The following is a 13,362-nucleotide window of genomic DNA, read 5'->3' as shown; positions in this document are numbered from 1 at the left end:
TGCACTGACTGCTTGTGCGAGAGCTGTGCTGTGGGACAGCAGTTCTGAGGCCGAGCTGAGCTCCACCTTGGAGGCCGTGCTGAGCTCCACTTCTGAGGCCGAGCTCTGATGATCCTGGCAGGTTTGGGTTAACCGGTGTTAACTCGGTCACCGCTCCGGTTCAGTGTGAACGGGGTGTGACATAAGCAATCTTATCAAACTTCGTAAACTTGTGTGCATTGTTTATTCTTGCTTTGCCATTACCTTCTGCATCAATTTTAGGATTGCATTTCTATAGCGGAGATGAAAATGTTGAGAGATCTGTGCAGCAAGCCCAGGAAAGATAGGGTAAGAAATGATCGTATTAGAAATGATTTGAGGGTTGCACATATCCAAGACAAACTCCATGAGAGCCAATTGAGGTGGTATGCCCTATGGCCATGTCCAACGAAGACCTATGGAGACCCCAATAAGAAAGAGTGACCAGATTTATCTGGAATGAACTAAAAAAGGTAGGGACAAGCTAAAGATGACTATTAATGAAATGGTCCAAAAAGATATGCAAAGGGTAGGGCTCGACCCTAGTATGTCTTCGAGTAGAGTTTCATGGAGGACAAGGACCTATGTTGTCGACCCCCTATACGGGATGTTTCCATGATGTGCCTTTCTATACTGCTTTACCCTCTTCTCTTATCCTCATTTTTCTTCTTTTTAACCTCTTCTTTATGTTTCTTTATTTTCTAATTTCAATATCAGATCCATATAGCTGACCTCATTTAGTTGGGATAAGGTTATGATCGTTGTTATTGTTGTTGGGATATTAGAACTGTTTAATAAATGATTTGATTTTAGTTTCACCTTCACACTATGAACAAAACTGAAACCAAATCAATTAACTGTTGGAAATGGTTAGAAGCAACATTCTACTTTCAGTGGTGAATTACACAAAAAAAAAAAAAAAAAAAAGAAAGGTATGAACAAAAACAACAAGAACATAAAAGATAAAATGTACCAACGTGGCACTGGTAGGCATAACTTGAATCAGTAAGTTTAATTACGAGACTATCCAATCGATTATTAAATGTGTCGGATTCAAGCACCACACAAGTAATAATCGGACAGTCACTATACAAGTTAGTGGCCTGACGATCACCTAATCAGGACCAAATGAATATTGTGACGGACTGATAACTAACCGTTTATAATCTAGTTAACATGTTTAAGCCTATTTAGTCTATTTATAGTCCGTTTATACCCCGTTTAGAAATGAAAAAAAAAAACTATTTAATCATGCACCAAAAGACACAAAATCTGCCGTCCGTAGTTGATGGTTCCATGTATTCTATCATTGTTTGGTATACTGGCCTAGCAACCTTGCCATCTGGATAGAAAAAAAAGCATTCTTTGACCAATTACAAGTCACAGCCTTGACTCATCCCGACAGTGTAGCACTCGGCCGCCTCTGCCACCTTCGCAAAACAATTTGGCAACTTCAACTTCCGGAATTTGTAAAAGCAAATTCATCTTCAAGTTCCAAGTTCCAAGTTCCAAGTTCCAATTTCCAAGTTCCTAGTTCAAAATTCCAACACAGTTTGAAATGAACCGGGTTTGGGATTCTGGGCCCACGCTGAAACTGAATAACTACATATATACTAAGCCTAATACGCCTGGACCGGAGGCTTAATTAGGGGGCTGGTTGACTGGTACCACCAAATCGGTTCAAGCTCAAGACCAATTAGTCTCTGAATGGTATAAATGAACGGTGAAAACCAAGTCAGCTTTGACCATGATTTGGCTGGCATTACCTTCTTAGAAGGATATAATATATAGATATGTTTAATTTTTGGGATTATAATAAAATTGATGATGTAAGACACGAAGATGAAGTTGCCAGCCTAAACCTTCTGTAAAGAGAGGAAGAATCTTAGAACCCTAATTGTTGCTTGTCACGTATGATGTATGACTAAGGTTGTGTTTGTTTGTTAAGAAAAGAATAGAAAAGGGGGAAATAACTCTCATACTCATTGATTGTTATATGTTATCCGAAAGGGAAATAATCTATACACATGTGGTCTCAAGTCATGATACAAACTCTTGAGTTGAGTTTTGAACATGATCCAAAGCCCGATTAAATTCGTATCGCAAACTATAATTATAATCACAAAATGTGGCATTGGTGTTTGATGAGGGTAAAAATGCTAATTCCTCGGGAGCCGACCCCTTGGTTCACCTTTGGCTGAGTCGACTATCCAGGTCATCCCTGGGAAACCCGACCCTTGAGTCATTCTTGGCCGAGTCGACCATCCAATTCATTATTAGAAAACCCGACCCCTTGGCTCATCTTTAGTCGAGCTAACCCCTTGGATCACCTCCCTAAGGAGTCTGATCCAATCCCAGTGATTGCAGGGACAATCCCTAGAATCACTCATTGCCTGCTCAGCAGATCCTATCGCCAACTCAACAGATCTTATTGCTAAGAGATATCCCAACAAATATATTAACAGTTACCTAATGGGACTCTTCCAAGAGTTATCCTAACAAGAGTGAACTACTTATCAAAATAAGACTCTCCTCAACTGCCTCTCTTTATTCACTGCATAAGCCCCCCAAAAAGGGGATGGATCATTTCATAAAAAACTCTCTTGAGTAACTGTTGTTGAAAAAATCTGACTTAGGCACCGAATGATCCCTCATCGAGAAGATCACTTGATCAATTTTTACCGCATCAGTGTTGTCCATGTCGAGTTGTTGCCACCAAACTATCTTATGTTATGCTTAGATGCCAATAAAAGAAAATAAAATGTGAAGAAAGATAAGACCTATAAATCGTCAATTATCTTTATCTCCCACTTATTTTTCATTCCTCCTCAAGGTTAATAAATTTGGAATGAGGAGTCGAATTCACCCACACATATGAAAATTAAGTGACCATAACCAAAACCGTAGAATTAGAGTCGATCACATCGATTACAATCCAAATCATCTAATTCGATGGATCTGATTTCGATGTTTGATCCGGTGCTCTCTCTCTCGTTTATATTTATTAGACCCAAAAGTAAAGTTCTCTCATCGTAAGGGCAAAATTTAGTTTGGGGGAAATTTTCTTCTCACTTCCAAACAAGCAAACACAGCCTAAAGTTAATTGAGTGATTTGACCTTTTCATATATGCGTTCCAGCTAGGCACCGGCATTTACCGGGCATGTGCATTGTGCGTGGTGCCCCAACTGTATAAATTATACCTTCAGACGGTCTATATCTTGCGTGTTTGGTTAGTCACTAGTCAGTGATTTGCATCAAAGTTTCCCCCAGTGTCCAAGTTGTTCTTAGCGATAGAGAAAAAAAAAGTGTCTTAGAGTTCCATTTTGAGGAAATGTGCGGCGGTGCGATTATCCATGACCTCATCCCTCGTTATCGAGGTGCCTCCTCCATCTCTGCTTCCGACCTCTGGCCTGATTCCCACCTGGCTAACAAGCTCAACACCTTCAAGTCAGATTTCAATTGCTTCAGCCCACAGAAACCACCTAAGAAACGGGCTTCCCCTTCTTCAGGTACCTCTCTCTCTCTCTCTCTCTCTCTCTCTCTCTGTGCGCTTCTTTGTGTGATTTTTAACTGTGGACTTTATTCGAACAGGTAGTGAGAGTGGGGTTGAGAAGGATGGCAAGAGGAAGAGAAAGAATCTGTACAGGGGGATTCGACAACGACCATGGGGGAAATGGGCTGCTGAAATTCGCGACCCCCGAAAAGGAGTTAGGGTATGGTTGGGTACCTTCAGCACTGCCGAAGAGGCTGCCAGGGCTTATGATAGAGAGGCGAGGAAGATAAGGGGTAAGAAAGCCAAGGTTAATTTCCCAAACGAAAACGAGAAGTTTTTGCAGAATACCCAAAAGCCTACTCGTAGGAATCCCCAAACTTTGTATCAGTTCTCGGGTATTGATTACTCGAACGGTTCGAATGTCGGTCTCTCCGGTGATCTGAATCATATGGTAGCGTTTTCGGTTCCGGCCAATGAATGTTATGACACTCCTGCTTCAAACCCCATCCCAGTTGACCCTGTGGCTGTTACGCCTGCACCTATGGGGAAGGAGGAGACGCCTGTGTCTGGACCAGAAGGTGGGGATTCTGTAACGTGGTTAGAGCAAGTTAAAGTGAAGGAAGAAGAAGAGATGAAGGAGAATGAAGTGCAGAGGCTGTCGGAGGAGCTGCTGGCGTTCGAGACCTACATGAAATTCTATCAGATTCCATATCTTGACGGCGGAAATGAACAATCCGTGGCGGCGAATGCGAACGCCACTCAGGAAAACGTAGCTGGTGGCGCTCCCTTGGAGCTCTGGAGCTTCGACGACGATGTTCCTTCTGCCTCTACCTCTATTGATTTAGAAAAACCTTGTATATAACGGAAATGCCTGATTTCTTCACTTATGTTCTTCAATTTACTTTTTCCATTTGATATTCCTGTAAATAATGAATTGTCTGCTTTCTTTGATGAAGAAATTTAATTGAAAATTCTAAAAAAAAAAAATTGAAACTTTAATGGAAGGATTTAGTTTTTTTTTTTTTTTTTTTTTTTTTTTTTTTTTTTTTTGTCCCATACCGTAATTGATGTGGCTGAAGCAACTGCCACTGCACCGAACTGATTCGACTAATGAATAAAATACTAAACCAATAAGATAGGTAGGTGGGGAGGCTCTTCATCCCATCGCGAGCTTCGCGCTATCAGTTATGTTCAAAACTCTAAATGGAAATTTGAAGAGAAAAAATCTTGTATCTTTTCTGCCCATCTTGTTAGTAAAAATGCGTTTTAAAATTTTTTTTAATAATTTTATAATTTTTTAAAAAATTTATTTTAATGATCTCTTAATTTATATAAAGATATGGTCCCGTTTACTTGAAATCCATACGCTTAAAGTTTGTATCGTTTGTTTGAATTTTTTACTGTTTAAAATCTGTATCATCTGATTACGTTTTATTGATATTCCTACTTTTGCTAATGATTTGTCTATCCACCCATATAAAAGTCAAATATCGAACCTCTACTAATGCTTATGCTTGCCTCAATTTCCCTTAATTAATTACTTCTGACACGGATCGCGGATTGGGAAACGCGATGGATTCGTTTCTTGTTAAGGAATCTTTGGTTACTTTGAATTGAAGGCAAAAGCAACGAATTCATTAAAACGTTGGGCGCCCGCGGTTCCCTTTGCGACGGGCTCTGGCGGTTTCTAAACGCCAATCTAAAGGCGCCCACAGCTTTGATTGCATGGAGTGGTGGGCCTTTTTGTGATACAGCAAGTCTTTAACTTTACGTCTTCACCTATATCCGCCGGTTCCGTTCCGTCACCGTCACGTACTAACGTGAAATAACCACTTGATTTCATAAAAATTAATTACCATTTGAAGCCATACCACGTTTGTAGGGCTCGTTTGTTTAGAAAAGAATTGGGGTGGGAGTGTTGAGTGGGGTAAAAGACAAGTAAAAGAAAGATGAATAAAGTAATGAAGTTTTCACCCCAATAGCATTTGGTTGGAGGAGAGATGGAAAGAAGGAAAGAGAAAGAACGGAGATCGGTCAGCTTCAAGGTTGCAGAGATCGGCCAGAACTATGAGGTTCATTCTTAGATTTCTTCATCCTCCCCCTGAATCTTTATAGCTTGAAACACTTGGGGTCGTTCTTTTCAATTTAATTCAATGAAGAAGATAAACGCTTGTAAGTGTTGCGGGGGCGAAGGGGCAATTTCCGAACAAGACAACACAAAGCAATTACCAAGCAATAGAGTTAAATCTCTGCAGCTGCTGCTGAGCTTGGGTGGCATCGGATCCGATCACAGCAGTGGTCGACTATGACCTGTTGCAAAGGCAAAAGGGCGGAAAGAGTTAGGGGTGTTCTGTTGTCCTTTGCTCGACGTCGGTTCCGCTGAGATGCGGTGGCGGCAATGTTTTTGTGACCTGTTGCAGCTGTGGTGGGACGACGCCGACAGTGACGATTGTTCGAGTGGAGTTTGCCAAAGTCCCTATCAAAGTATTACCATTTTGGTGGGACTTTGGTGAGGGAGAATTTGAATTCCAAATGGGCCAAGAGGAATTATTAGAATGCCTCCCCAAAATCCCACCCTTATTAAACAAATAATTCAAATTTTATTGGGATGGAATAGTTATTACAATTATCTCACCTTAGCAAAACCCCTCTAAACAAATGGGTCCTAAGAATCGCATGCTAGGGAGACATTTTAAAAAATAAATAGTCAAATATCTTTAAAAAAATAATGATAATGGAGGAACGAAATTTGACTCAGGCAATATTGGTGGATTGCTTCAGTGGTATTGGAATGTCATGGACACTCTTGAGATTAAAACCAACCTTTTGCCCTTCTATTTTTTCAAGGTCAAACTGGACGAAGGGGGGAGTATTCCCCAACTACAATGTGGGGAGGAATCTACATGCCACACTAAAGAATGCGGCATCCACATGGGTCATGTCTTACCAAAAAAAGTAATGATATTTCTTATACCATCCTCATTCTGTTCGTATCATTCTAGCAAAATTTATTCAACTTAAGAACTTTGAATGTTTATTATTTGAGAAAATTTTTAGAAGTGACTGGGATTTATGAATCAAATAGAACAGTGGGTCACACTTAGATCTAATATGAAGTATTTTGAGGAATATATGAGTGTTATCATAGCTTTATGCTATTCAGAACTCCCTTCTAATTGCTTGGTTTGAGTGCTCTGGATCATAGATGGCAAACCAAATTTTGATTCAAGAGAGTCACTTAAATCAAGTAAAAAAAATTTTAAGCCTGATCAAGAGTCTTGAAGACATGCAGCACACGCCACACCATGTCGTGTGTTAAAAATGATGAAACTCAGTCCAAGTCTTCCCCGAGTGTCTTGTGACTTAGTGTTCCATGCAATTCAATGTAAGGTCGCTTTGTTTGATCATTTCTCCCTCTGTTTTTTCTTTTATTTTTTTGGTGAAATTTTTCCTATTCTCTACAAGTCTACTTGTACTTTGCCTGTGGATTTACTCCTTATTTATCCAATGGAGCAAGGGCAAGGGGATATGTGGCTCTAAAGCTCCACCATCCACCCAGACATAATTGGGCTGAAATGACCATCCGGACCTTCATGAAAGACGGAATCCCACCACTAACATAATTCTCCATGGTCTAGTTTGATTCAAATCGAGTCAATCAAAAACCCTGATTTTCCAACCATGTTCCAAATTGCAGCTAGATTATTATCTTTCCCATTTTTTGTATCTAATATTGAGAGAAAAATAACATTACTTATTTACTTCTGCCAAGAGAGGAGCTATAAAAGAAGCAAGTACCAAGAAAATTTTTTTTTTACTTGGCTTCCCCTTTCACATTCTGTGTCTCTTCTTCTTTTTACCCTTGAGGGGGGAGAGTATATGGATATGTACTAGAACAAAATTTCTCGCTTATAGAGCTTATCACCACCTTCGGCAGGGGAGTAATTAAACCTCGATGCAGGATCCTCATCAGCTGAGGCCATTACAGCCCTGGCATTCCAATACCAAGGAAGAAGATAAGGCGAATGAAGCGAAGGAGAAGAAGTACACCAGGGGTGAAGCATAACAGAGCCCCAATCTCTGGTTCCAAGCTTAGCTTCTTTCAGTCTCCTCCTGATCAAAAGTCCCCCAATGTCTTCCCTTGTCATCTCTGATACGCTCCAGAGTATCGTCATGCACAAAAGCAACACCAGCACCGCATCCTCTTCTGGCAACAACTCCACCACCAGTAACTTCCAATTCAACAAAGCCGTAGCTCTCCCATTTGGGTTGTCCGGCGTAAATCGAACTACTGTCACAAAACCTTCTTCTTCTTCTTCTTCTTCTTCTTCTTCTCCTCCTGATTCGTGGACGCCGTCCTCCTCCTGATCCTTATTCTGGACATGGACCTGATTTCTCTTTGATACTCGATACTGCATCTTCCTACCTCTTAGCAACCTCACCTGAATTTCGTTCATTCCAAGTTTCCAAGAGAGGAAGAGGATGATAAATTCAGAAACTAAAAACCCCATCTTTTTTTCTTCTCAATGAATTAATGAAAGAATTCGAATTCATACCTTTTCGGATGGCTCAAGGGGGTTATTGTTTTCAAGGCGGAAGGAAAGATCCAGTGAGGATGATGAGGAATCCCATTGTATCGTTAACTCGTCTCCCGTGGAGAGATACCAGGAAGCCTTCCTCGCTCCCGATTCTTCTTCTACCGGCGTTGCAGTTCCCACCACTTTATCTGTTTGTGCAAATGCCAGAGTGGATTTAGCCCCCCACAAAGAGACGCACAAGGCCATTAGAGTAGCTTATGGCACTGAAACAAACATACCGGGAGCGGTACCGATGGAACCGGCGATGTACTTCCAAGAACCTTCACGTATCTCTATGATCCTATCCTGCCTTTTCACCGCCGTCGGCGTTTCTCCTCCTCTTCTCCAAAATCCTCCGGCCATTCTACGAAAAGAATCAACTAGAAACCAGTCAGTAGGTATAGAGAAGATAAGGTGGGTTTGTAAAGATGTGATATGTGATAAATGGGTTTTGTAGTGTACCTGATTCTGATAACGAAGCATTCCCGGCCGGCATGGTCGAGCACGGTGCGAGACAACCACCGTCCTTCCTGTGGATGATAACTGTTCATCCTAAGTATCACGTCCGAAATCATGGCGCCTGAGTCGTCGGTGACTCTGTCAGGGACGCACTTCAACAGGTAAGGTGCTTGCACGGGGGGAGTAATGGAGGCCACCACCGTCAGGCACAACTGTTCCGTTTGCTGCTCCATTTCGTTCGCCAGAGTAAGAGAGGGAGCTCGGAGTAAGTCGTTCCACGGGAATACTACTTTGTCAATAAGGGTACTTGTTCTTCTGAAGAAAACCCCGCCACGCCGGCGGCGTTCGATGACCACACCTCTCGTCCCAAACTCGCAGTAAAGATGCCATGTCCTCCTCCACGAGCCACCGTCGACGATTGGCTTGTCGATCCTCAGCTCCTTATGACATTTAATGCTGCAGAGACGAAGGAACTCCTGCTTCGTCACTTTCTCCATTTCGTTGACTCTGACTTTCGACCCCACAAAAACGCATACCTGGATAGAAAAAGGCAATCGTCGCCTGAGAGATTCGAACTCTCGCGGGGAAACCCCATGTACTTAGCAGGCACACGCCTTAACCACTCGGCCAAAGCGACAGGAGATGCTTGTCAGAGACAACATTTCATTTTAAAGCAACGACCTACAGATAGATCCACCCACAAACCGACACAACCCGGCCCTAATCGAGCACCCACCAAATAATACCTTGCACCAAGAACGATGAATTATTAATCGAACCAAGACAATTCAGAAATTGACAACCCTAAAACTGTGTTTGGTAGTCATTCTAATTCCAGAAACGATGTTTCGTGTCAAAAATACGATTTTCAGTTTATGTGTCAAAATACTATTTAAAAAAAAAAAAAAATTATGTTTGGTAAACCTGTTTCAAAAACAATTACACTAGTTGTTCACTTTTTCTATATTTAGAATGAAACCGAAATAACAAAACAAGGTTTCATCATTCCATCGTTTTACGTTTCTAACAATTTTTTTTTCAAAAAATCAAAAAACACTAATTAACAACCAAAGTCTTTATTCTTTTTTTTTTTTTTTTCTTATAGAACCAAAAAATATCAGAAACATGGGAAATTTACTATCACTCCTCTACACTTGGTATATATTTACTAAAACTCCCCTACCTTTTATTTTTTTACTGATACTCCTCTATTTTTTTTTTTAAATACTTAGATTTACCTTCCTTTTCACTTATAACCTATTTCATTTTTTTTATATTGATTGGTTTAAAATATGGTTTAAACCAAACCACTTACAAGTTTTATCTCATCTAATCATCAAGGATATTGACATAGTTGATGCGTCCTTAAAGATATTATTTTTTTATTATTATTATTTTTTATTTCATCTCATCCAATCATCAGGGATATTGTTTGTTTTTATTATTATTATTATTATTATTATTATTATTATTATTATTATTATTATTAATTTTTTTATCTCATCTATCATCACAAATTTAGCATTCTATTTTTTTAATCGGTATTAGATTGGTATCAATCTCAGCCAATCTAAGGATTAAAAGAAATAAAAAACGTGTGGTACCTGATTGGAACATATGATATCGATATAGATATAGATATAGATCGGATACAAAATTTTTTTTTTTTTTTAATTTACAATATCCTTGATGATTAGATGAGACAAAACTTGTTAGTAGTTTGGTTCAAACCATATTTTGAATTAATCAATTTGAAAAAGAGTGTAATAAGTTACAAGTAAAAAATAAGGGTAATTTGAGTATTTAAAAAGAACATGGTAGAAAGAGATGTAAAAATAAAAAAGTAGAAACATATCAATAAAAATAAATAAAGATTGGAGAATTTTAGTAAATATTGGCCAGAGGAAGAGTAAATTCCAAATGCAGTCGACAGTCTCCCTCCCTCAGCGAAATAGAACCCAAGCGAAAAAAAATTAGCCAAGGTAAAGTAAATTTTGGCGCCCAAAAGAGAGGTGTTTGGCACTTTGGCTCGCTAATGAATCTAAGCTAAAAGCCTTGCATTAGAAATTTAGAATATGCAGTGAGACACAGGTAGAGATGAGAGACCGACCTCCAACAAGAACCTGGGTTCCATGGACTTGTATTTCTTGTTGATATCATAGTTTGAGATTTCCCAATAAACCAGCGATTTGGTAGAGAGAGTTCGATCCAGGGTAGCTCCTGCTTTCTCGTATGGCTGGCCAAACGTTCTCTCCCACAGCTCCTTTGTGGCTTTCATGTCCTTTTCATTGACGGAATCCCAAACCCCTATAACCTTCTCTAGGTTCCCTTCCATCTCCTTCATGTCACCAGCGTACTCCAATGGATAACTCTGCTTCAAGCCAATTCCCAGATTAGAGGAACAAATGTGAGGCATCCCAGATTAGAGGAACAAAAGTGAGGCATCGAGGAAGAGTATATTTATATTCTCACCTGATGAGTCAACCACATCAGCAGGATATCCGATGTTGGCACAATAAGTGAATTTGAACTTCCTCGATAGAGTCCGTCTCCCAATCTCTGCAGAAGATACAAAAGCCCTTTGTATCTTTGCCTTGCTGCGATCAAATAAACGATTTCGAACATGTAAGGTTCAGAGAATTTGGAATACAAGGATCTGTTCTTAGAAACTTGGGAGAAGATATCCTCGTTCGTGACGGAATTGGCAAGGGAATCTTCGATGTCGGTGGTGGTTTCAGCTTCGAGCTCAAAAGGCTCCGATGGGTACCTAAGAATCCAGAGATCCCTGCATCTATTCAAAGCGTAGTCTTCGTTCTCGTCATCTAAGATGATGGGGAAACCCACCAACTTCGAGAACCTCGACTCACAGTATTGCCGGTATTTTGCCTGAAATGGGAATCGTCCCGCTTTGAGTTTCCAATTAAAGGGGAAAATGATCGAACAAGTAGAGCTCCATTATTGGTATTTGTTTGTTTGATTTACCGGATTCAGGGAGTGACAGTGCCAGACCCATTGAATGTCCAAAGGAGGAAGAAGCATCTGAGGCTTTGTTGATCCAACCGTGAGATCAGCGATAAAGGGCATCCACAGCTCTTCATACCTAAGAAGCAAACGGAGAGGATTAAGAAAATTGGGAAAGTAGAGTAGAGTAGATTAGGGATTTGGGAGAGTGACTAACCTTCGAATGGAGAAGAGGGTAGTGTTAGAGTGGTGAAGCCATGGAGATTCGGCGACGATACTTAAGAAGGAGAGATGTCTTCTGGCTGCGCCGACCAGATCAATACTGAATCGAATGGAAGCTTCATCGTCCGGTAACTCACTGAGGCTTCTGATCGAGGCGTCGTCGGATACCCCAATACCATTACTCTGCTTCGACATTGTTAATTACACTCAGTGTAGGCCTCGGGTTGGAAAACTAAATAGCGAAGCATGCAGATCCACCGCTCTCCATTAATTGGGTACATAGAACTTAATTAAAAGAAGGGAACTAGTTGTCGAGAGAGAGAGCGCTTGGACAGTTCGATTCTTGTGTGTATGATGTATGTATGAGGTGTGGTGTCTGATCTCTAGTGGGGGAAGGGGCTTTAGCTTGGAAAAAGAAAGGAGAGATGATTAATCTATTTTGTATGGATAATTTTGATAATGGGTGGGTTTATTATCAAATAAAATAATATTCACCAACAAAAAAATATCAATTAAAATAATTGTGAGATGTAATAAACATATGGAATAAATATTTAGCACGACACGCATTTTCTATTCATATAGGTTTTTTTTTTTTTTTTCAAGAAAAGAAGCGAAAAAGGCATCATAGCTCTTTAATGGGTCATATGACTATTTTCCATTGTCTCGTATGTTTTAGGGTTTTCATTTTTAAGAGTTCTTTTTTTTTTATTGTTCATTGAGTTTTTTTTTTTTTTTTTTTACTATTTTATTTATTTTCATTTTCTCAACTTGATCATGTGAGTCTCATATTAGTATATTATTTTATACATTACCATTGGTGTGGCGTTGTTGGTGATTTTTCTTTTCCTCGAAATTGAATCGAAACTAATTGTTTAAAATTGAATTAAATCAAATCATAAATTGGTGCGATGATAATTTTACGCGCTCTTATGTCTCACCTCTTAAAAGAGTGTGCACCGGTTTCAAGTATCGGTCTCATATCAATCGTATTGGATCTATTTCTTGATTATGAATCCTGTATCAGTCGCATTGGATCTATTCCTTGATCCTGAATTAGTTATCTATATCATTTCGGAGATAAAACAATAAAATATTAGTCCCTTTAAAAAAAAAAAAAAAAAAGCAAAATCAATAAGATCCACCTATCCGATACCAATACCAATATCAATACTGTTCCCTAAATCAATGGTGTGCACTGCAATACAACGTTGCCGTAGAACAAGACTCCAGTCACAATCTCACAGTATGACAGCAACAACCACAGTAGCATATAGTGGAAAGTGGATGGAACCTCAAGGAGATACCCAGAGATAGTATTCAATTCGTCGTTTTTGGGTTCTCAGCAAAGAAGCAACGACAAAGAGTGCCTCTGAAGCAACCAATAGGGATTGGCTACAAAATTTATAACCAAGTTGTAGGCCAAGTTGCCACCTATATTTATATTCACCTGCCCCAATATGCCAGGGTTTAATCCCACTACCTCTTTCCTTTGTCGTCAATTTTTCTAGTCGAAACTGTCAACACTTGCTAAAATATTGTTCATGAAGTAACAAATCTAAATATACGATTCCATGATAACCTGTTTCCTTTTCTTCCACAAATAATGCCTTCAATCATGGTTTTACGTA

General features: G+C 39.7%; 2 protein-coding genes and 1 non-coding gene across 3 annotated transcripts; 1 reads left to right on the top strand and 2 right to left on the bottom strand.

The window, feature by feature from the left end:
- The first annotated feature begins 3,166 nt into the window (after positions 1 to 3,166).
- Positions 3,167 to 4,511, top strand: LOC122093381 (ethylene-responsive transcription factor ERF073-like). The gene is made up of 2 exons (XM_042663714.1): positions 3,167 to 3,528; positions 3,611 to 4,511. The coding sequence occupies exons 1-2, from the start codon at positions 3,351 to 3,353 to the stop codon at positions 4,372 to 4,374; spliced, it is 942 nt and encodes a 313-aa protein (XP_042519648.1). The 5' UTR covers positions 3,167 to 3,350; the 3' UTR covers positions 4,375 to 4,511.
- Positions 4,512 to 7,108: 2,597 nt separating this feature from the next.
- Positions 7,109 to 12,096, bottom strand: LOC122092680. The gene is made up of 8 exons (XM_042662912.1): positions 11,727 to 12,096; positions 11,531 to 11,648; positions 11,021 to 11,434; positions 10,659 to 10,919; positions 8,552 to 9,084; positions 8,329 to 8,453; positions 8,069 to 8,238; positions 7,109 to 7,954 (listed from the first exon to the last, which is right to left on the bottom strand). Exons 1-8 carry the CDS (start codon positions 11,924 to 11,926, stop codon positions 7,403 to 7,405), a joined length of 2,373 nt encoding a protein of 790 aa, XP_042518846.1. The 5' UTR covers positions 11,927 to 12,096; the 3' UTR covers positions 7,109 to 7,402.
- On the bottom strand, positions 9,104 to 9,185 carry TRNAS-GCU. The gene has a single exon. It is a non-coding gene; the product is annotated as a tRNA-Ser (tRNA).
- Positions 12,097 to 13,362: the final 1,266 nt, after the last annotated feature.

Source organism: Macadamia integrifolia, chromosome 11 (genome assembly GCF_013358625.1).
Source record: "Macadamia integrifolia cultivar HAES 741 chromosome 11, SCU_Mint_v3, whole genome shotgun sequence".
Lineage (NCBI taxonomy): Eukaryota > Viridiplantae > Streptophyta > Magnoliopsida > Proteales > Proteaceae > Macadamia > Macadamia integrifolia.
The sequence above is the reverse complement of the archived record's forward strand: the minus strand, read 5'-3'. Positions and strand labels throughout refer to the sequence as shown.

Excerpts from the sequence above, each read along its gene's own strand:
- LOC122093381 (XM_042663714.1), top strand. The coding sequence starts at position 3,351 with ATGTGCGGCGGTGCGATTATCCATGACCTCATCCCTCGTTATCGAGGT. Across the intron at positions 3,529-3,610 it reads ACGGGCTTCCCCTTCTTCAG|GTAGTGAGAGTGGGGTTGAG; the intron begins GTACCTCTCTCT and ends TTATTCGAACAG.
- LOC122092680 (XM_042662912.1), bottom strand. The coding sequence starts at position 11,926 with ATGTCGAAGCAGAGTAATGGTATTGGGGTATCCGACGACGCCTCGATC. Across the intron at positions 8,239-8,328 it reads TTCCATCGGTACCGCTCCCG|ATAAAGTGGTGGGAACTGCA; the intron begins GTATGTTTGTTT and ends TTGCACAAACAG. Across the intron at positions 7,955-8,068 it reads CCCTTGAGCCATCCGAAAAG|GTGAGGTTGCTAAGAGGTAG; the intron begins GTATGAATTCGA and ends AACGAAATTCAG.